This window comes from Scomber japonicus, chromosome 2, assembly GCF_027409825.1.
Source record: "Scomber japonicus isolate fScoJap1 chromosome 2, fScoJap1.pri, whole genome shotgun sequence".
Lineage (NCBI taxonomy): Eukaryota > Metazoa > Chordata > Actinopteri > Scombriformes > Scombridae > Scomber > Scomber japonicus.
Window position 1 is genome coordinate 20,222,161 of NC_070579.1, and position 21,974 is coordinate 20,244,134.

At 38.3% G+C, this 21,974-nt stretch overlaps 1 protein-coding gene across 1 annotated transcript; it reads right to left on the bottom strand.

Moving 5' to 3' along the window:
- Window positions 1–839: 839 nt before the first annotated feature.
- Window positions 840–12,824, bottom strand: LOC128370879 (choline transporter-like protein 1). The gene is made up of 16 exons (XM_053331067.1): window positions 12,580–12,824; window positions 12,242–12,328; window positions 10,527–10,669; window positions 9,219–9,355; window positions 8,330–8,414; window positions 7,875–8,044; window positions 6,392–6,481; window positions 6,079–6,221; window positions 5,530–5,716; window positions 4,460–4,628; window positions 3,288–3,444; window positions 3,065–3,148; window positions 2,838–2,975; window positions 2,471–2,707; window positions 1,438–1,512; window positions 840–1,237 (listed from the first exon to the last, which is right to left on the bottom strand). The coding sequence occupies exons 1-16, from the start codon at window positions 12,601–12,603 to the stop codon at window positions 1,214–1,216; spliced, it is 1,950 nt and encodes a 649-aa protein (XP_053187042.1). The 5' UTR covers window positions 12,604–12,824; the 3' UTR covers window positions 840–1,213.
- Between the last annotated feature and the right edge of the window lie 9,150 nt (window positions 12,825–21,974).

Consider the following 21,974-nt stretch of genomic DNA (forward strand, 5'->3'; position numbering starts at 1 on the left):
CCTTCAGCCTATTTTTCTGAAATAGAAAACTTTGTGCTCACCATCTCATTTTGAATGTTAAAAAAACTCCTGTTGTCATACATGACTCACCCGTTGGCCAAGTTAGCTCATACAAGTATCTCGAAGTTCACTTAGATGACACTTTTAGTTGGAATGTCCATGTTGAAAGTGTGTGTTCCCGTCTACAGCAAAGGCTGTATTTTTTGTGCAGACTGAGAGTGTATGGTGTGGACAAAAGCATCATGTTTTTGTTTTATCTAGAGAGGTACTAGAGAGCTTAGTCCGATATGGGATGTAAGCCTGGTTTGGCAACCTTACCGCAAAACTGAAAACTAAACTTGCTCGTCTGGTGCACACGGCAATGAAGGTGATAGGAAGAAGTTACTATCAGACCTTGCAGTCTATATATGAACAAACTGTTCTTCGGCAAGCCCAGAGGATAGGGATTGAGCCATTCCATATTCTTCATTTAGAATATGAGCTCCTACCCTCGGGCAGACGATAGAGTCCCTAACTGTTAACCTTTTTAATAATGAATTTGTTCCAACCTCCATCAAATTCTTAAACAATGCTGCTTAAGGCCGAAGATTGTGCAATAACTTTTATAGTGCTTTTATGATGGTGATCTTTTAGCATGTGTTTCTTCCATTGGTCAATGCATGTCTTATGTGTAATCTAATGGTTTTTGTGCAATACTGTTATGTAATTGTTGTTGGGATGGTATGGCTGGTGATACGTTGTTTATTGTCATTGTGTCAGTCAAGGTATTTATGGAGCAGTTGCTGAGTCCAAGAAAAATATCCCTAAGCGGGACAATAAAGTATATCGTATCGTATCATGAAAGTTTTAATTTATTTAGGTACAAAATTTAAGAAGAAATAAACATCTCGAACAGCCTTTGACAAAACACTGTTATTCACTAATTATCTAACAACGAAAACTGAACATGTTAAACCATGTTAAATTGTTCAAACTATTATTTAAAATGTTTTTTAAAAAAAGGAAAGCTCAGGTACATTGACAATGACAAAAAACTAAGAAACCCATCTCATTAATAAAAAAACCCACAAGAGCTCTTGCCCTTTTATAACTATTAGTGTCAAACTTTAAACTTGCAAGACTTCCTTTTCAGAAATAAAAAATAAAACTCATCTTTTGCAACTTCTCTATGAAGAGCATTGATGTGAAAAAGGTTTTGGCATCTGTTACTTGGTCAGGCTAAAGTTCCTCCACGTGCCTGCAAGACAAAAAACAAGGAATAAATATTTACTCACTATGTTATCATTAGATTGTCATTCATAATTACAATTCTGCTATTTATGCATTGTTCCGAACCAGTTGGTTTGCTTATTTTACTTGTTCGGAGTTAGTAACCTAACCCTAACCATGAAACAGCTTACACCATACAGATAGGACCACAAAGACTTTTTAACTCACCATGGACTTCATTTCACGTCCATCTGCATCATCTCCTTTGTGCCGAGCCATCTTCTTACTATTCTCAACAAATTCCTGGGCAGGGAAAGACATTCATTGACATTAATATCTATCTAACAGAATATGGTTTTGACAATAAAAAGAATTTGTACTAGATTACAAATTATTCTTCAAATTAATCATTTTGAACTGGACGAAGCAGTTAAAAATGTAAGTTGCCATTTCACAACAGAAAAAAGGAAATGTTGACTTTACTCAAGCACTGTGTCAAACTATAAATGACAAATAAAACATTTTAAATCTGGAAAACAATCAAAAAACACATAAAGCTTCTAAAACTTCAATCTGGATGGGAGTAGGGAAGGGCAAAAATGCAAAAAAAATGAAGATTAATTGAATTGAATTTTAATCGCGATATCAATTTTGGCCTCCTACGATTATAAAAACGTAATGTGACAGCGCCAAAGTGACAGCGTTCCTGGATATTAAAGGGAATGGGAGATGACACTCTGATTGGTTTACCGCAAAACACACCTATGATTAATGAGGGGACTTAAGTCCATCCCTTTTAGACCATGCGCCTGGCACAGTGACAATTTTTCTGCCGTTAAAATAGCAAAAGTGGATTTGGATCCGCCCCAAAGACTTCACACCATGCGCTATATAGATCGTTAAAATGGGGCCCTTTGGCTTTAAGTTGTTGGACGAACAAAAATAGTGTGCAAACTATGTCGAAATATAGTGTCTTCTGCACCCACGGCCAGGGGATTTTTGTTCTGGTAGGTTTTGGCTATTTTTATTTATTGTTTTTACATATTGCTATTATTATTTCCATTTATCATTATTTTTTTTTCTTGATTTTAATTTATGTCTGGTTGTCCTGTTCAAATATATTTCAAGTTGAGTTCTGGTGGTTCAATAAATGCTTATGTTTACAAATCTATGAATAATCGTATTTTATAATCGCAATTTCAATATTGATCAAAATAATCGTGATTATGATTTATACAGTACATATATGTTCTGCTCTCACCATTAAGGCCTTGTCCATGTAGTACTCCCGCCCGGGGCTGCCATCATTATACTTTGAATCAATGGCAAAGCAGAGGAAGAGAACGTCAACCACATTCTCAAAGACAGAAAGGAAGCAGTGGGCCACCAGGAAGGCAAACAGAGAGACGATGAGTAGAGGCAGGACCCACACAGTGTACTCTCTCTGGTAATTCAGGGCCAGGACACCAGCAAAAGCTGTACACGAGACTATGAGCACCTGAGAACATAAATATGATGCTGGTTAAAAAACACCAGTCAAGCAGGGGGAGAATCTCACATTTAAAACTCAAAAATTGTTAAATGGAAAAACATCAGCAGCCAAGAGGCCCAACTATTTGATGCAGTACCTTTCCCAAGAAGAGGACAAAGTCGCCCACAGTGTTTATGGCAGCCACTCTGAGGGCGTTCTCCACCAGGATAACAAAAGCATCACGGGCTGAGGTGCAGAAACTAGTGCTGTTGATGGCTGTCGCAGTGTAGGCATTCTGAAATAATGAGATACAGATGTGTACACTGTAAATGTCTGGCATCTTGTACCCACAACACACTTGCTTTTCTTCAAGAGATTACTTACTTGATTCAAGTATGCTAGACACTTTTCAAGACACCACAAGCAGCAGACACAGGCTTTCAGCATACAGCGAGCGCAGGCATTTTCCTATCAATTCAATTCAAATGTTAAAAAACATAACAAAAATGTATAAAAGCACCCATAAAGTAACAACTGACAGGCTTAATATGAGCAAAAATGGAGTTTTGCAACAATTTTAAATAAACTGTAAAATTTCACAGCTCACCTTTCCTTTGAGTTGACTGTGAATGTATGTTAGGATGAGACGAGGGATCTTAACCAGTGTGATGATGAAGGAGCCTTTGGCTATAGTACCCAAGTGGTACCGGATGGTACGCAGCATAGCAGAAAGGATGGGAGTTGCCGGCATTTTAGATTTATTCCTTAAAGAGAAGTATTAAAAATGAATTTTGTGTCCCTGGGTTTCTGTCGATATATAACATAATACATATCATGCCTATTGAGTATTTCTTATTATCAAAAATCTTTCTCTCTTCTCTTCCTGTAAAACATTAGAATATTTTTTGAATTTATGTATCCCATCATCAAATGAGAGTATAGTTGTACTCCAATTTATTAATTTCTCCCTCATCCTAATCTCCACTTATTGATTTAAATTTATTGTATACTCCATCTACCTGCCCAGGGACTACGAGTGGGAAAATAGCAACTTGCTAAAACCCTGTGCAATACATCTCTCCTTATTTTAAACAAGGCAAGTGTTTCATTTTGAACTATCCCTATTTAAATCAAATAAAAATTACAAATTACTGATCTAACAATGTGAGTGAGAAACAGTTTAGGGGAAGGCTTAGTGAATGGGAGTGACAAATATTACATTAACATAACATTACATATCAAAACGAGACCACATAGAATAACCTTAATGTGTGTGATTTGGTTAAAGAGATAGTTCAGAGATTCAGTGGTTTTTGGGAATTTTACTATTTTTCCCACTTTCCCAGAGTCACAAACAAATAAACACCTTCAGACAGACCTTGTTATGTATTTGGTTAGTCTGAAGTATTTTAATCACAGTCTCGGACTCTGAAAACCCCTACTCTACAGTACATCTCCATACAACAGCATATCTCTACAGCTCTGTGTTGTGGTGTATTTGCTAAGCCAACTTTTGAGCAAATCTGGATTCCATCAAAGCCCTTCGAAATTATACCTCTCCCTATATTCTGTTGTACTTTGACATAAGTGACACTACAGAAGTATCAGATGCTCTGATGATGACTTTAAGTTAATCACACACAGAAAGAAGGCATGCCGTTCTTGACATCACACAGCATAAAAAATTAGCTATCAAATAAATATGACAGCAAATGCAACACTGAGCTTTCTTTATGATGCCAACAAAATGCCAGTTATTTTCCACTACTTGTTCTCTACCTTGTGAAGTAGTAAGTGACCACAGCTCCGGCAATGGTCATCTGCTGGAAGGCAAGAATGAACTCACTGATCCAGATGAGACCAACAGCGTGATACCACACCGTGTACTGAAGAGGACCAGACATCTGATATTCAACCAGATTTGTAGAGTTGTTCTTCACAGATGTTCCTGTGAGGGAATGAAGGCTTGAGTTTGGCTTGTTTCAGTGTTCACACTTTAATTTGTGCTTATACTGTTCATCATTCTGTATTTCCTTAGTACTCTCATGCATCCTACCTGGAAACAAACACAATAAACTTTACCTGTCTGATATTTACTTATTATCAATGTATTGTTTCATGCAATTCCCAAATCCATATAGAAAAAAACTGTCTGACATGCACATGAAAATATGCTATATTTGATTTGTTAATAACCATGATATGTACCATCTGTTCTTGCACACTTTCAAAAAGAAGGCCACTCTTTAACCCTAACCCTAACCCTTACAAGTTAAGAATTAAAATGAATAAATCTAACCAATAGATACAAATTAGGAAATATTCACTACATGGTATATTTGACAAAGTGATTGCAAAGAGACTGAGAGTGTTTAGAGTTTACAGTGAGCAGCTAATTTGTATTTTCACTTTAACATTATTACTTTTCCACACTTACCACAAACCCCAAAAAACAGTAAATATGACGACAGAAAATGTGAGATTTTAGCTTCACTTGCTATCGCCTGATGTTTAAAAAAAGAATTAAATTAAAATCAACACAGAAGAATAGAGAAGTGGGAGATGAAGAGAGAAGCTGTTCTTTGACTCCATCCTCCCACATCACGAGACTGGCACAAGATTCATAATGTGGGAGTTTAGTCATGCCACCAAACAAGGACAAAATGTCACAAATAACAAACTTGTTCCACTTGTTTGGAAATGGTATCACTAACATCATCTAGCATAAGAAACTAATCTATGTGCTGCACTTAAATTTAAAAGTATTTTGGAGTGCCAGAGACATCAGTTATAAAATAAAATATGTCAAACATCTACATGAATTAACTATTAGTAGCCTTCCTCCTAACCTGCAGTCCCAAGGAAGAGAAGCACAGCAATCCAGTAGACCCAGAAGAGCATCAAGCAGAGGAAGGTCCAGAAAGGCTGCACGGCCAGCAGGGGCAGATGGATGAACACTTTACCAGCGACATGGAACAGAGAAATGGTGAGAGCCACCCGCTTCCTCATAAAAAACATCACCAGCAGGAGGATTACCTGGAGGGTTACACAAAGAGTTTTCTAGTCAACTGAAAAAAAAAAACGCTTAATAAAGCTGTGGAGTTAGAAAAGTAAATTTAAGCTCTTCCTTTGTATTAGTAGAAAGTTTAACCTTCCTACACAACTGTCTGTAAAAACACATAGGTTGTTTTAAGCCACGTAGGGATCTGTGTGTTGGTGGAATATCTCAACAACTATTGACCACTATCACATTTAAATTTTGCACCGATATTCATGATCCCAACGAGATGAATCTAGATGAAGGTCATTTAATTATTCATCTAGAGTCATAATCAGGTCAGAATGTCACTTATTTAACATACTAAAAGCGTACATGTACAAAACATGTTCATACATACCGTGAAAATTGTAGCACCAATTGCATACACAAGTAGGGCCTTGACATTGTCCGCACCCACTTCCCTTCCAAATACTGTGTTGGTTTTGCTATTAAGGGCGTTCCTGTGGTCCACATACAGCCACCAGAGGACACCTGTCCCACCTGCAAAAGATCGCATCCATAGGTATGTGTAGTGTCCAAAAGTGGTCAAATATTACTGGGATCCAAAACGATCTATATTGTTTTGTATCAGCATAATATAATGTAAGAATACAAGAGTACCTGAATTAAACAATTTAAAACTCTAACACTATGTTGGTTTTGATAGTTACCTATGGTGCCAATGACTACCAGAACTGTTAGAATCCACACCAGTACTTTGGAGATGTAACGGATGACAACCATCATGATCAGGGACAGAACTGCATCAGAGATAAAAACATAATGTATCTCATAAATATGTCAAACAATACAAACATAAAAGAAGTAATATCAAGCAAGGGCTGCAACTATTGATTATTTTTATTAGCCAAATATGTTCTTGATTAGGGCGCTTTCACACCACTAGTTCAATTATTTGGACCGCACCAGGCAGTAAAATTGTTACTATGTAGCATACAGGCTGCGGTGTGGTCCACGTTCACACCTGCAAACGAATCAAGATTGGTCCGATTGACGTTCCCTCATCTTCCGGTAGGTCGGCATTTGGTGCGGAGTCAAGCGGACCGAGACCACCTCTTTTTGGAGGTCTCGGTCCGCTTGATTTAGTGTGCACCTGAGTGCAATTGATGCTTTCACACCAACGAAAACGAACCGAACTAAGAGCTTTTGGTCCGAATGGACTGTTTAGTGCTGCGTTTAGTGTTGGTGTGAAAGCCCTTAATTATTTAGTCATTTTTGTCTATAAAATTTGACACCTTCAAATATTTTGTTTTGTATGACTAACAGTTCAAAACCCAAATACATTCAGTTTTCTATCCGAAAGGACAAAGAAAACATAAAAACCTTAAAATAGAGGAGCTGGAACCAGCAAATGTTTGGCATTTTTAGAATAGTTGATCTGCTAATTGATTAACTGACTAATTGCAGCAGCTCTATATCCAGCTATCTGTATATTGCAAGGTTTGATAAAACATTGCTTTATGTTAAATACATAAATAAATAAAATGCATACAACTATGCAAAGTACTTATGTGTCCTTTACTTCTTTTTTCATTTTTCTTGTGTGCTGCTTTTCTATCTTTTTAAATTGCATTGTAATGCTGCTGGATCCACAGTTACCCTGAGGGAACCTGCCCAAAGGGATTAATAAAGTTTTTGTCTAAGCCATGGGTTTGCATTTCATTCAAACAATAAAACAAGAAGCAGAAGCTATGAATGACGAAAGCAAGACATCCCATGTTAGGAACTGCTATGAGTCATCTAGCTTTGACAACTAACCACACAGCTGACAGATTAAATAACTAAGATGACAGATGCCTGAAACTGACTGACATGTGAGCAGTTCTGTCTTTTTTTTGCTGTACCAATAGGAGGAGTTAGAGCACATCTTGAATTAATGCTTGAGGGCCAAACCTCCGTAGATACAATGGCTGTAACCACTCAGACATTTCCTGTTATTTTTATGACCAAAATAGCTTCCCTTCCGAAAGTTGCCTTCCCACTGAATCCTCCTGAGCAATTAGTTAGCAGCTGTGCAGTGGGAGCAGCAGAAAAAAATAAACAAACATACCAGTTGTTTGGCATTGAATACATTTCATTATTCACCTAAAATATCCACATACACACTGTAAGTCGGCTGCAATTGTGTTTTACCTAAAGCCAGCAAGCAAAGGCCCATGATGATTTCCTTGCTGGCCATCACCCCTGCGACGACCCGGTGCAGAACACTGTTGTCACTGACAAACGTGACGAATGCCTGGGCGAATTCAGCATAGCAGGTAATATCAACAGGAATACAACGGTGGAACAGGGGAATTGACTTACTACAAACAAATAGGAAAAAGATAAAGAACACAGGTTAATTTATTTTTCAAATAATCACTATTGATTGTGGCAGACTAATTATTTCTTTTCTAAGGTTATTCATTTGGTCTTTTTTGGTCATGGAATGTGTATAAGCAGGAATATTTGTTTTGGACTTAAACACCAAAATAAGTTGAATTCATGATAGTGAATCATAGATTTCCTGCACCCATTATGGTCATATGGTTACATGTGGGAGATGTTATCCGTTTCCCATCTATCCTGTTTATCAAAAGCGTAATTACCTTGGTGGAACAGGGAGTTTGGGACATTTGTTTGGATAGCTTGGGTATCTTCCAGGTTTAATATCATAGGTGCAGAGTTCAGATCCTATTGACAGAAAAACAAAAAATAAATTACACATTGAGTTTCATTAAAATATTCTGAAACCTTCAAACATCAAGTTCATTTTACAGTGATATTTAACATATTTAATGTATAATTGACTTGTCTTGTCAACAGCCAGGTGCCCATATGAACACTTGAATAGGTTTTTCTCGTTGTAATCATTCCTCCTGTTCATATTGCTATTAAAAGATCCCCTTCAAATGCACTTTCAATGCGAGTGATGGGGCCTCAAAAGCACAGTGTGTCCACACAGTCATTTTGGCAAAAAATGTATTTAAAAATTGATATGAGGCTTGTATGAGGCTTCAGCAGTCTGAGTTAGGCATATGAAGAGGACATCTGACAAATCTACAGTCTTTTTATCATCAAATCCTCTCCGTGTGTTTCCTCGGACAGTGTCTCCCTGTTGAACTGTGGTGGAAGTATAGTAACAAAAAGACGGACTTTGGCACTAAAAAGACTGTATTTGGCTAATTTAGACAGCAGAAGCTTCATTAGTTTACAATAAACTATAAATACATTTTTATACAGAAGGAGGCTTGTGGACTTACACTGTAAATGCATTATGAAGGGATCGTCTAATGGTCAGTATGAACAGGAGGAAAGATTATGGCAAAAAAAAAATAATAATAATAATGTTCATTTGAGCACCTGACTTCATGTTAAAAAAAGAAGTCCTTTAAAAATGTCACATATGTATGAAAATATCAATACAATGCAACACGTAATTCATACAAAAGGATCATTTTTTCTCTGAAATGTTTTCATATGTGCAGTATTTCTCACCATTATTCAGAGCAAACTGCTTTACATCATTGAGTGTCTTCAATTCAGTAGCAGGGCATTTGGAAACACACAAGGCAATGGACTTGATCTTCCTGTTAATGATGTCGAGGTTGCATGGGTCTAGAAAGAAGACATATCTAACAGATAGAAAAATCAGAATTTCAGATGAATTAACTCAAGTATAAAGTTCTCTGACACAGATTCTTCCAATATAAGAAACAGTATTCCACAACTTTTCTTTGATCAAAATATGAGAGATGTAGATGTGGTTATTACTATGCCAGCTGGGACTGTCTTGGCAGAAAATGAAAGATGGTGACATTTGCTACCCTGTCACACAGATCCGTCTTTGTAGCAGAAACGCCTTTTATTCAAAGCCTCCATGGGCAATCAGCCCATCAATAAAGCATGACCCATTGTTTCAGTGAAACTGGGCCTGTAGACTGCATGCTGATGGAAAGCTACTGCCCGAAAAGGAGGAATTTGATAAAAGACTTCTCACAAAAATTCTACAAAGAGAAGATTGTGTGACAATTCTTTCTAGATGATAAAAATATCACATTAACCTTCATTTACTATGTAAGAAATTATGAACAAGAAGTTATGCTCTTATACTACACTACTCTAATTTAAGCAGCAAAACATTGCAACCACAGGATATCGTAGCTCCTTGCTGGTGAAATCTGTCTATATTAATCTTCTGAATGGTGACATCTTAATCTCCATCAGTTTATGCAAATCATGTCACTTCCACAGACCAAACATCAGTCATGGCCAGAGAAAACACTGAGAGTTTTTTTCCTAACATTTTATAACATTTGTCTGACTCATTTTCTGTGGACAGCTTTCATCTAAGAAGAGTGAATGATCACACTGCTATTTGGGATATGTAATGCTCAAGTAAATGTGAGTAGTTAAAATCAGTGTGCTGGACAACTCAACCTTATCAACTTTGTAAGACAGAAAAGGAGCTTTAGTTAAAGTGTTTACAAATGCAGCAACAGATTGTTTGTAGCAAATTAGATTACATGATGCAATCCTTGCATGCACACATGCAATGATTGCCGGGGGGGGGGGGGCAAATGAGGACTCAACATGGCATGCCTACATGGATGTACAGAACCCATCACATAATGTTCTGGCACTGTTAGTGATCTAATTAGAAAAAAAAACATCAAATAAAAGTACTTAAAATGAAAGCAGGGATTTGAGTGTATCATCCAAAAAGAGTGTCACCCTCTAGTGACAGAAAATGATGGATCTGGTGTAAATATCCCTGTTAAGACCTTAATATCACATCAGACTAACTTGTTCTCTCTCATGTTTCGTCCACTGAGTTCTACTCCTTCAATCTTGCTGTTGTTCTGGCCGCAGATGTTGCCGTAACTGTCATATCCTGAGATAATCCTGGAGGCACCTCCTGTGGCGATGGTGAAGCCACAAATACACGCCTGCACGACACACAGAGTAGGTAATAATAATTATTGCCAGTGAAAAACAAATATTCTGTACATTAATAAGCATGCAGCACAATGCAGTAGTTTTTAATAGGTTATTTTCAAGGAAATCTAGAATCAAGACATGCTTTTTCATTTTCAATCAACAAAAATGGAAACGTTTGTAGCAAGCACTTAATCTCCATTTTATCAGATACATCTATCTAAAATGAAACTAAAGTGTCATGAAAGTTCATGAATGTTCTGTTTTTGTTTAAAGAGAGGTGTTGTTTCAACTTTGTGGTCACGTTTGGATGCTGTAGTTTGTGACACTGTTGAATTGTTTTTATACATACAGTACCAGTCAACAGTTTGGACACAGTTTACAATTCACATTAATGAGACAGTGTGTCCAAACCTTTGACTGGTACTGTAGGTGTGTTTCTTATGTAATACCAAAGAGGAAAGACTAAATATTAATCTTTCAATATGCCACAATAAATCTCAACTTAACTCACAATAAAGTTGAATAAACACCTCAAACCACATCAGTTCAAACATAAGCTGAATTTACTGCAGGGCTGTTATGCCAAAGGTAAGTAACTGTTTGCATTGAAAAGGGGCCACGTCACTGATTTCTATGTAGTCATCAATTAGTGAATAAAGCATACAGTTACATGTAATAATAACTGGTCAGTTCATTAGCTACACCTTGTTGAAACAAACATAGTCTAAAGCAGTAGCCCTGCAACCTTCATGAAGGTTATAATACTCAAGTTTAGTTATAACTTTTTATGGAGGTGTTGATTTAACTTTATGGCTATTTTGAAGGCTTAAACATCTCAATTAGAGTTTGCTTTCATTTACAGAGGTTCAATGATATGTAACACTCGGTCATCTTATAATTAAAACTTAGCAGCTGCAAAATTTAAGAATCTCTACAATGTTACCCTTATGGATTATCTTTGTAAGCTGTCCACTAACAACTAGTAATGAATTGCTTTGTGTACTTGTATAGATGTCTGCCAGTATGTGTAAGCTCAGTTTTTGTATTTTTACTCTTTTTTTTTGCAACCTTTTAATATTTCTCCTTTTATAATTGAGCAAGTTATGCATTGGAGAGTGCCCTGATTAAGACTCTCAGAGGGTTTTTTTTGTTTTTTTTTGCACCTCTCCATCAAATGTTTGGCTTTTTTATATGTGCATCAACTTGTATCCTTTGCACATGGTAAATAGTATAATGTATTTGAGTATGCATGATGTTTGCATACTCAAATGCATGAACGCATGTTTATTCAGTGTACCTTTACCTATTATCTATTTTAGACCTATATCTTGGACGTGAAGCTATGTCAAGTTATGCAAAACACCCTCTTCACTACCCTCAGTGGGGGCAAGAAATTATTATAAACACCTCCCAATACAACGCAATACAATTTAACAGCCACACAGCAGCAGCAGTCTCCAAAATGACCTTTCTAAAACTGTTTCGATTTTTTTTTAAAACATGGTAACTTTCATGAAGGTATGACTTACTGCATAGTTTTCCTACACCAATTGCACACTCTCATCTAGCATGACACTTACCATTCCGATACAAAACAGTGTGAATATGATGAGCCATGGGATGTCCGTGCAGCTCCGGTCCTCCAGTGGTTCCCAGTCACGTTTACCCTTCCAAGGCATAAATAATATAGCCAGTTATACTCAAATTTTGCTGTGGTTATTGGTGTGAGTGCAGTGTAGTAACCTCCCCGCTGCTCCAAAGCCAGCAAACAACCCCGCTGTGTTGTTTTTGTTGAAAACAAGCTGATGACTGTAGACGTGACGTTACATATCACGTTACACGCTCAACTCCTTTTTGAATTTTAGCGTTATATCTTTCAAGTAGCCACAACTTCCCCTCGTATTTTAGCTAAACTTACCTCTGTACTGCTACAACATCCCATCGTGAGCTGTTCGCGACCCGCACGGACTTCAGCTGAAGCGAAACAAAAACTTTCTGAATTTCCTTCGGTTTGTAACTTTTCTTTAACTTCTTATGCTCATTTCCCTTTCTCTCTACTTTCGATACAAGGATACATTTATGCTTTATCGAAGTAGCAATTCAAAGCTGTGTTTGTCTCCACCCCAATTAAATAAAAAGTACACTCATTTGAAAACGCCCCTGTCTTTACGGCTCCAGGTAAACGCGGAAGAAAACTTCACTTCAAATGCTGCCTTCAGGGGCTGTCAGAAATGTAAAAATTTGATACAGAGATACATTGACATGCAACAATAACAGCTGTTAAAAAAAGCTACAAAGCTTTCATTTGCCTATTACGTGCATCTGGCAATTGAAGCATTGCCAATTTAAAACAGTTTCAGGTTAAGTGGACATCAGTCGAGACTTACGATAGAGGAGGATTTAGAAAGTTACGAGGTGCACTGAAAGCAGTAGAGTTTTGGACGTGTAGATTTGGCGCCGTTTACTGGAGTAAGCAAGTAACTGTTCCCATTAAAGTTTTTGGTTGAATATAATTAATAGTTGTAACCAGAAAATAAAACCATTAAAAGCGGCTAAGCTTTATGAAAATGAGATTCATTCCGTGGAGCTGCAATGCCAACCTGTGTCCTGTGGCCAATGCCTGAAGTGAACTTGGTGAGTAATGCTTCAGGCACCGTCTATGCCTAAATTATGAGACTTTTTTGTAGGATTGCTGCCAACTCTCAACTAATTTTAATCATTGTCTGCTATTGCCTGTTGGGGAGTTTACACTTTGAAACGGAAGGTTAAGGATATGTATGTGTTAATACTAAGTGTTTCATTATACCAAGTGACTGCTATATAGCGTCTCCCCACATTCACAAACATGAGGGACTGTCGCCCCCAGCTGTCTGTTTTAGGTTATTGCAACCAGTTTCTTTTCTCAAATGCTAATTAGTTGATTTATTACAGACAATCCCAGGTAGCCCTGCCCCTGCTGACAGAGGACTGTAAGACTTCACCTTGCTCATAGGTGATATCAGCAAAATTTAAAGCCTGCATCTTAGCTCTTAAAACATTAACAGCCAATGACTGCAAATATTTTCAAATTCTTGCCACAACTGTACTTGATATAACAATTGATTTGACTCATCTGAGGTTGCTAAGCTGGGCACATCTAGAAGTAATAAATATCTTGATGGCTTCTATTAGATAAAATGCTGTTTTTTTGAAAATACACTTTTTTTTGTTTGTGTGTACACAACTATGTTCGTCTGTGCATATGAGTGTGTGTGTGTGTGTGTGTGTGTGTGTGTGTGTGTGTGTATATGTGTGTGTGCGCATTCTTGACGTGCACATACACCACACAAATTTAAAAGGGGAAAAGTGAAAGAGGCATGTAAATAAAGAAGTAACCAATGTTTAAGGAAAGTAATATTAAACTTATGATTACAGACATTATGTCAAACAAAACAAAAAAACAAGGAGTAGAGAAGAGGTTAGGAAAGAAACAGAAAGGAAAATAAAGGATGTCAATGAGGAATGTCTGTATTGCATCTTCAAATGTCCACTGCTGCCCCTTTGTACATGTACACTTCTTTCTTCTTCTTAATTAAGGCCAGCAGTTTTTTGTCTAATAGCCTAACTTGTGTTCTTTGTTCCAGGCTTGAAGGTGGTCAGACATACTAGTTAGAATATGCTGCCATTGGAAGCTCCCAACCAGATTCAGATGTTTGAAGTCACATCATTTCTTGGAGGCATCACCCCCTACCTCCTGTTTTTTGAGACATTTCTTCATCTCATTGTGACGGTTTTCCTGACATGTGTTGTCCCTGCTAGGATGTCAAAGAGTTTCCTAAAGAAGAGGTGCCTTGCATTTTTATTTTCCTCCTGCTCTCATTGCACCATAAATGTTTCTAATGCATTGCGTGGACACTGGAAGGGAAGGTAAATATTTAACTTGCGTAATCCACTTTTCACTCTGAAGGTACAGTTGAGTGGTTTTGAAGACGCAACTAGGACAAAATTCCTTCAGCTGTAGACCTTATACACAATCCTTTTTTTAACCACTTAATACACGCCCCTGTTTTTTATGCTGTTAGCCTAAACAACATGCCCAAGTTGTGAGCAGCACAGATCCCACATAGTTTGAGACTCAGAGATGTGTCTGGTATCATTGGAAAGGAAACACTCTCAGGATTCTTGTAAAAGTGTCTGTGTGATTCTGTGACTTACTGACAAAGAGTGGCAGAGGTTACAATGATGGGGTTGTTTACTCGCCCATAGGTTTGCCTTTACAATGACATGTGTACAGACATTCAGGGACCTCTCAGCAGGATATAGACACAATGAGGCCACAGCCACAGGTCTTGGCTTCATGCAGTCCTTTTTGGAGACTCCAAATGGACACTTGGTTACCAAAGCTGTATAACCACAATCAAACACCTATAACTTCACATCCCCTTTGCCTACAATCAAAATCTTGGTCTCTAATGAAAGCTGACGCCATATTATTATTAATATTATTATTATTATTATTATTATTATTACATATAACCATATTTTTTTGTTTGGCCATATCTATCTATCTATCTATCTGTTTATTTTGGTATAAGTCATATGTTAAGTCGAAGAAGAACCAACCGTGTACCAAAATGCCGAGTGCGTAATGATATATGGTTCAACTCTTTTACGCACAGGGCGCACGCCGGTTACGCTTGGAGTTTGTTTATGGACAGCCAAACTTAATAGCTTAGTGTCATACACATAGACTGTAAAAAGAGAAGGTCATACACCGTTGGAAACCTCTGACTATTGGCTAAAAGGTTATCAACTTCATTTCACCGAATATTTCGATAGGCTAGAACAGCTGTCAATCAAAGCCATGTCGTCATTGTTGTCGGTCACATGTCCTCATTGGCTTTGGAGACATGTACTGCCTAATCCTAAACACCGATTGGCTGGTGTGTGGTGTCGTCAGAAGCAGAAGAGGCTCACGGTCGTAAACATCTAGTCACGTGTACTCTGAGATGGACGCGCAGGTCAGGAAATGACGTAAACGGACCGTAGATGGTTTGTTATTTGTGTTATTACGTTACGTGTTGGACTAAATACATGTTGACATATTGAGGAAAGTATTTCGGTTTTATGGAAACGGATTTCATATTTCACAAGAATGGATACTTGGCGAGCAGAAAGTGCTGAGTCATAAGATGATCGTTGTGGATAAAGGGAAGACTTTGAAGGTATGTAGCTTTTCTTACTTAGCTCAGGGGCTAGCCGAGCTAATCACTAATACTATTACGGCTGTGAGCAACCATATAAGTCGTGAGTGGTCTTGAATGAATCAGGACAATCTAAGCTTTCCAACGATGTACGGCATGAATATATATGTTTAAGGGTTGGTGTTTAAAACATCCAGAAGAACTTGTGGCTACCTCCTAACATCCGTCCCGTCCCGTAGGAGGAACAGCGTGCGTTAAGTGGTTGAGCTGTTTTCCAGACATATACACATTGTTTCCCTCATACCTGATTATTTCTTTTTTGTATCCATATGGATTAAAAAAATAACAGTAAGGAAATGCAGATAATTTAGGACCTGAACAAAGGATGAACACCACTCTTTGGAATCTTTTGTCAATGTATGCGAGAGAGCAAGTGCAGATGTTGGGATGATGGCACCGAAATGCAAAGGAACTTGGAGAGGAAACATCACTGTTCATCATCATATGATGAAACAGCTCCTGGCCCTTCTTCTCCTGATTATTAGACTCAAGTATCTCCTTTTGATGCTGCTGTGGCAACGGTGTCTAAGGATAACACATTTTCCTGGATCTCTACTGGAACAGTCAATGCCAGCACAGCATATGTTCCGCAGAATCCTGGGTGGGGGATGCTGTATGTAGTACGTCACTATCCTGGCCCTCATTAGGTCTGGTCCAAGCTCAAGAATTATTTCTCATAGACAACAGGGCAAAAGGGTAAATATTATGTGGCTCAGTCCACAGATACTTTTAGGATTCAAGCCATTAGAAAATGTCAAGTCTCACAGGATGTAATGATCAAATCCAAAAGGTATATATTGGAGCCTCTATGTTGTTCCAACTTTTTGATGGAAGAATGGGTGGAAGGAAAATTTCACCTTTCAGTCTCTCAATAGCATCTTTGTGAATCACCTCTTTGTGAGTCATCTTTGATGACGATTTGCAATCAAATACTAGTAAAATCAAAAGCTGTCTATTGTAGTCTTATTAATGTGGCACTGTTCAAGAAAAATACTGTAATTTCAAATTGGCCCAAATTAGAACAAATCTGAATGAGAGTTTTGATATTAAAAAGGTCATAAACAAAAGCAAAGTTGAATATTTGCTTGTTAATTTAATCATGTTAGGCATGTTTGTTATATGCCTGTGAAATGCACTGCCTGGCAAAAAAAAAGGTCACACGCTCCAATATTTCGTTGGACCGCCTTTAGCTTTGATTACGGCACGCATTTGCTGTGGCATTGTTTCGATAAGCTTCTGCAATGTCACAAGATTTATTTCCGTCCAGTGTTGCATTAATTTTTCACCAAGATCTTGTATTGATGATGGGAGAGTTGGACCACTGCGCAAAGCCTTCTCCAGCACATCCCAAAGATTCTCAATGGGGTTGAGGTCTGGACTCTGTGGTGGCCAATCCATGTGTGAATATGATGTCTCATGCTGCCTGAATCACTCATCAATCACTGGCATTGTCATCTTGGAATATGCCCGTGCCATCAGGGAAGAAAAAATCCATTGATGGAATAACCTGGTCATTCAGTATATTCAGGTAGTCAGCTGACCTCATTCGTTGGGCACATAATGTTGCTGAACCTAGACCTGACCAACTGCAGCAACCCCAGATCATAGCACTGCCCCCACAGGCTTGCACAGTAGGCACTAGGCATGATGGGTGCATCACTTCATCTGCCTCTCTTCTTACCCTGGTGCACCCATCACTCTGCAATAGGGTAAATCTGGACTCATCAGACCACATGACCTTCTTCCATTGCTCCAGAGTCCAATCTTTATGCTCCCTAGAAAATTGAAGCCTTTTTTTCCGATTAGCCTCACTGATTAGTGGTTTTCTTAAGGCTGCACAGCTGTGCAGTCCCAATCCCAAAATGCTCTTACTTTCACTATCAAACATAGCCCTGAATTCTGCTGTTGTTTTTCTAAGATTTGACATTTAAGTTTGGTGAAACGTTTGGTGAAATCAAATCTGTGTTTACTACAGGCATGCACAGGCATATTCTAAGATGACAATGCCAGGATTCATTGGGCTCAAATTGCGAAAGAGTGGTTCAGCGGGCATGAGACATTATTCTCACACATGGATTGGCCACCACAGAGTCCAGACCTTAACCCCATTGAGAATCTTTGGGATGTGCTGGAGAAGGCTTTGTGCAGTGGTCCGACTCTCCCATCATCAATACAAGATCTTGGTTAAAAATGATTGCAACACTGGACGGAAATAAATCTTGTGACATTGCAGAAGCTTATCGAAACAATGCCACAGCGAATGCATGCCGTAATCAAAGCTAAAGGCGGTCCAACGAAATATTATAATGTGTGACCTTTTTTTTTTGGTGGCAACATTTTTTTTTGCCAGGCAGTGTATGTTCCACATTACATGTTCATGCGAGGGTTCTGTGTATCTTTAGGTACGGCTGTTTGCATTCCTGCACACATTTAAAGGCTACAGAAGTGTGAGAATGTGCTCAGGTGCTTGTGGTTATACAGTTATGGAGCATGTGTTTGAGTACACAAATCAAATACAGCTGTTGTTGCTCCTTAGCCCTGATCCACATGAAATGTCTGTCTGGGATGCTGGTATATTGTCTCAGCAAAAACAAAGAGGACTTAATTTCTGTGTGAATAGATCCCTGACACTAACACATATCTTCTTCCCTCAATGACATGTAATTCTTGCTGAAACAGGATGTTTGAATGTTACAGTATCAACTGTGAACCAATAGGATATCAGTTAATGAGAGAAAGGCTGTTTGATTGTGGCCAGAGAGGCAGAGAGGTGGGATTTCTTTCACTGTTTCGTGGTTTTCTTGGTTCAAGTTCAAGCCTTCTTGTGCACGATAAGGTCACTATTGTGACAGGTTTTATTGAAATAAGAATCTCAATTTTATTCTATTTGCAATGTCTTGTTTGAGATAGGCTCTTTACAGGAATGTTAGGGTTGGAGATGTGATGATATACACTGTAGGATTACACAACTTTGTCAGCCATCTGTTTCTGCCACTGTAGTGCTTCTGGTCAAAGGCCATTGCAGACAATGCTGTAAACAACTGCGCAGGACTGCTATATGGCAATATTGGATATGTAATATTTCTGCATCCATCTAATTACATAACTTTACATACATTTACAAACAGCATTTTAATAGGAATTTTGATGTTGTTTTTAATATGTAACTATGTCATTTTAAATCATATTGAACTGAATTTCTGTCGCAATATCAATACTGTATATATTATTGTAATCTAATAGGAGTTTTTAATTACCAGCCAGTATTACTCATTTTCTAATGAAACTATATGCTGATATGGGGTATATAGTCATGATCCCTGACAGGATTGGCCAGATTCACAACACAATTACAATGACTGTAAATAATATTTGTTTTCCAGTAGGACAAATTACTTTCAAATGACTTCATGGTGACACTGTTGGTCATCCAGGCCTTCCAGCCACACAAGAGTACTAAAAAACAGATGAGATCAGACCAGATGCTACACAGGGAACACTGTGGGTAGTTTCTCAGCATGTGACAGTATTTTCCAATGTCGTTATAAAAATATAAGGCCCAGATGACAAAACTGTATCATTTGATTTGATAAACCAAACAAGACATTATAGTTTTCCACAACATGCACACACACACACACACACACACACACACACACACACACACACACACATATAATGTCCTCTCTTGTATCATGCACACACACACACACACACACACACACACACACACACACACACACACACACGTACACACACGCACACATGCAAACACACATACACACATAGACCCTCTCACAAGAAGATTAGATAGATTATTTTAGCCTGGAGATTGTTATGATCTGTATCCTCAATAACTTGTACTTCCTGTTCCCACGGTAACAGTCACACTATAACCCATGATCACTTGCCAAGGCCCCCTTGGTTTCTCCCACAACGACTTCTTGTATTTAGACCCACACAAGCATAAAGCAAGTCGAAAACAGAGGTTGATTAAATACAATTTTTCAATTAAGACAGCAAGGCCGCCCTTAACTGGATTTCTAAATGCTCTTAGGCTGCATCATCTACAGTGTTTCATTCAAGAATATCATGAATGCGCAAGTTGCCACTCTGGTCTTAAATACAGTTATTTAAACCGGCATGACTGTAGGCTTTAAAGAAGGAGTTGTTAACCACAGGGCAAAGCAAGTGACAGGAAAGGATTGCAAGGATCTTGGTGTGGTTTGTTGATGTTATTTTTAGGTCTTGAGATCAGATTCTGGCATTTTGTTGTGTTTTCTTTTTAGTGTAAATGAACCCCGGATGAGATTTTACAACTTCATATAACTGCTAGTAAATGGTTATTTGAAGAAGCCTTAAAAAGAGCGCAACAAAATCCTCTCAAAGCATTCTTTGTATATGCAAGGACTCAAAATGACTCAGTTGTGGGAGGGACAGGTTTTTTTTTTTTTTTTTTTTTTTCTACAAGCATCACCTACTTTTTCCTACATGGGCAAACACTCTGTGTTCTTCAATGCCCGTGATTTAGTCTGGCTTATTTTTCCAATAATAAACTATATCAGTGAGGAATGTGAGGCTGTTTCCTTTGGGCCCTCGCTGCTCCACTTAAGAGGACGAGAGGTTGAACAGTGGGGGATTATAGGGTGAATCATGAATAGGTCTTTCTTAACCATGCATATGTGACCGCTCTAGACATGTGACATGACCAATGATGCTGCATGCCTGTGAGTGAGAATAGTCATCCTCATCCTCTGTGATGTGGGACTTAGGGTCTGGCCTGTAAAGTTAACTCTTAGAATGCAAATAAATACTCACATACTCTGAAATTACTCTCATATACAGTACATAGTCAGTTACACAGATCCACACAAATGACCCTAAAAACCTGAATAAATTTCCATTTTCATATCATCTAAGACGGTTTTGTGGAGTCTTGGTGCAAGTGCCAAGTTATTCTGAGAGATTTTTTGTTTGCTTTTTGTTTTTTAATGCTTTAATGCTTGGCTACTTTTGCAGCTCACAACCACAACCACACTTACAGTTACTGATGGGATCTAAGATCACACATGTTGTTGATTGAACATGTGTTTGCACAATGTCACTGATGGATCAGATTATGACGCAGACCGGTTACCCTGTGGCTGTGGAAGACGGTCTGATTGGCAAGGGGGAGGCCTTAGCCTTTTAAATTATAGGCTCATGTTGGATGTCCACAGGAAGTAATGAGTGGATAGCCTGAGTCATGCTCTGCACTTCAATCACCAGCCATATTCATATGGAAGCTACTGTGACCAACCAGATCTGTATTTCGTTACACTGCACTTTGGCGTAAACCACAGAGTGCATCATGTGACATGCTACAGAGCAGTCTTGTTGAACTTGAATCCTTCCCCTTGTGTACGACCATCTGTGTCCCTGGAGAGCCAACATTGACGGCAGTGCACAGTTTCCCAGAGAGGCCCCAAAGAGAAGGCTCATCCAGAGCCTCACCTCACATCTGGATGACCCAGAGGTTAGAGGCCAGGGTTGCAGGACTAGTTGGAGGGGGCTTCATTCCATTTCTCCCTTGTTTTCAGATTGTCCCTTTTGGTTTGACGCATTGCTTTTTTTGAACAGTTGACACATCTGGAATAAAGTATTGAAAAATGTGGTCAATCTTGAGATTGTGAGAATTTGGTGACATAACTTCATGGAGTACTGGGTGTCACAAAAGAGTATTGAAAGAGGTGTTATTGCTAGAGTGTTATTAATTTTTAAGAACATTTTTTGTGCCAATGTAAATCAGGGGTTGAAGCCCTGTGGGTTTTTGACTGGCATGCTCTGCAAATGGAAGTCAGTGTAAAATATTCCGCTTGTTTTCAAATCCCAGTCTCAAAAAGTTTAAAGACAAATTAGCTGATTAACATTTGTCTTGAATGGTCTCAGTGACATCAAGTGTAAATATCCCAGGCTTTGCCTTTTCTTTCTGTTAAGTGCCTCTGACAAATTACTATATTAGGAAATGAATTACTGGCATTTGGTTCCCTTTTTCTAACCGTTGGTCCCTGTTAAAACAAAGATAACAGGT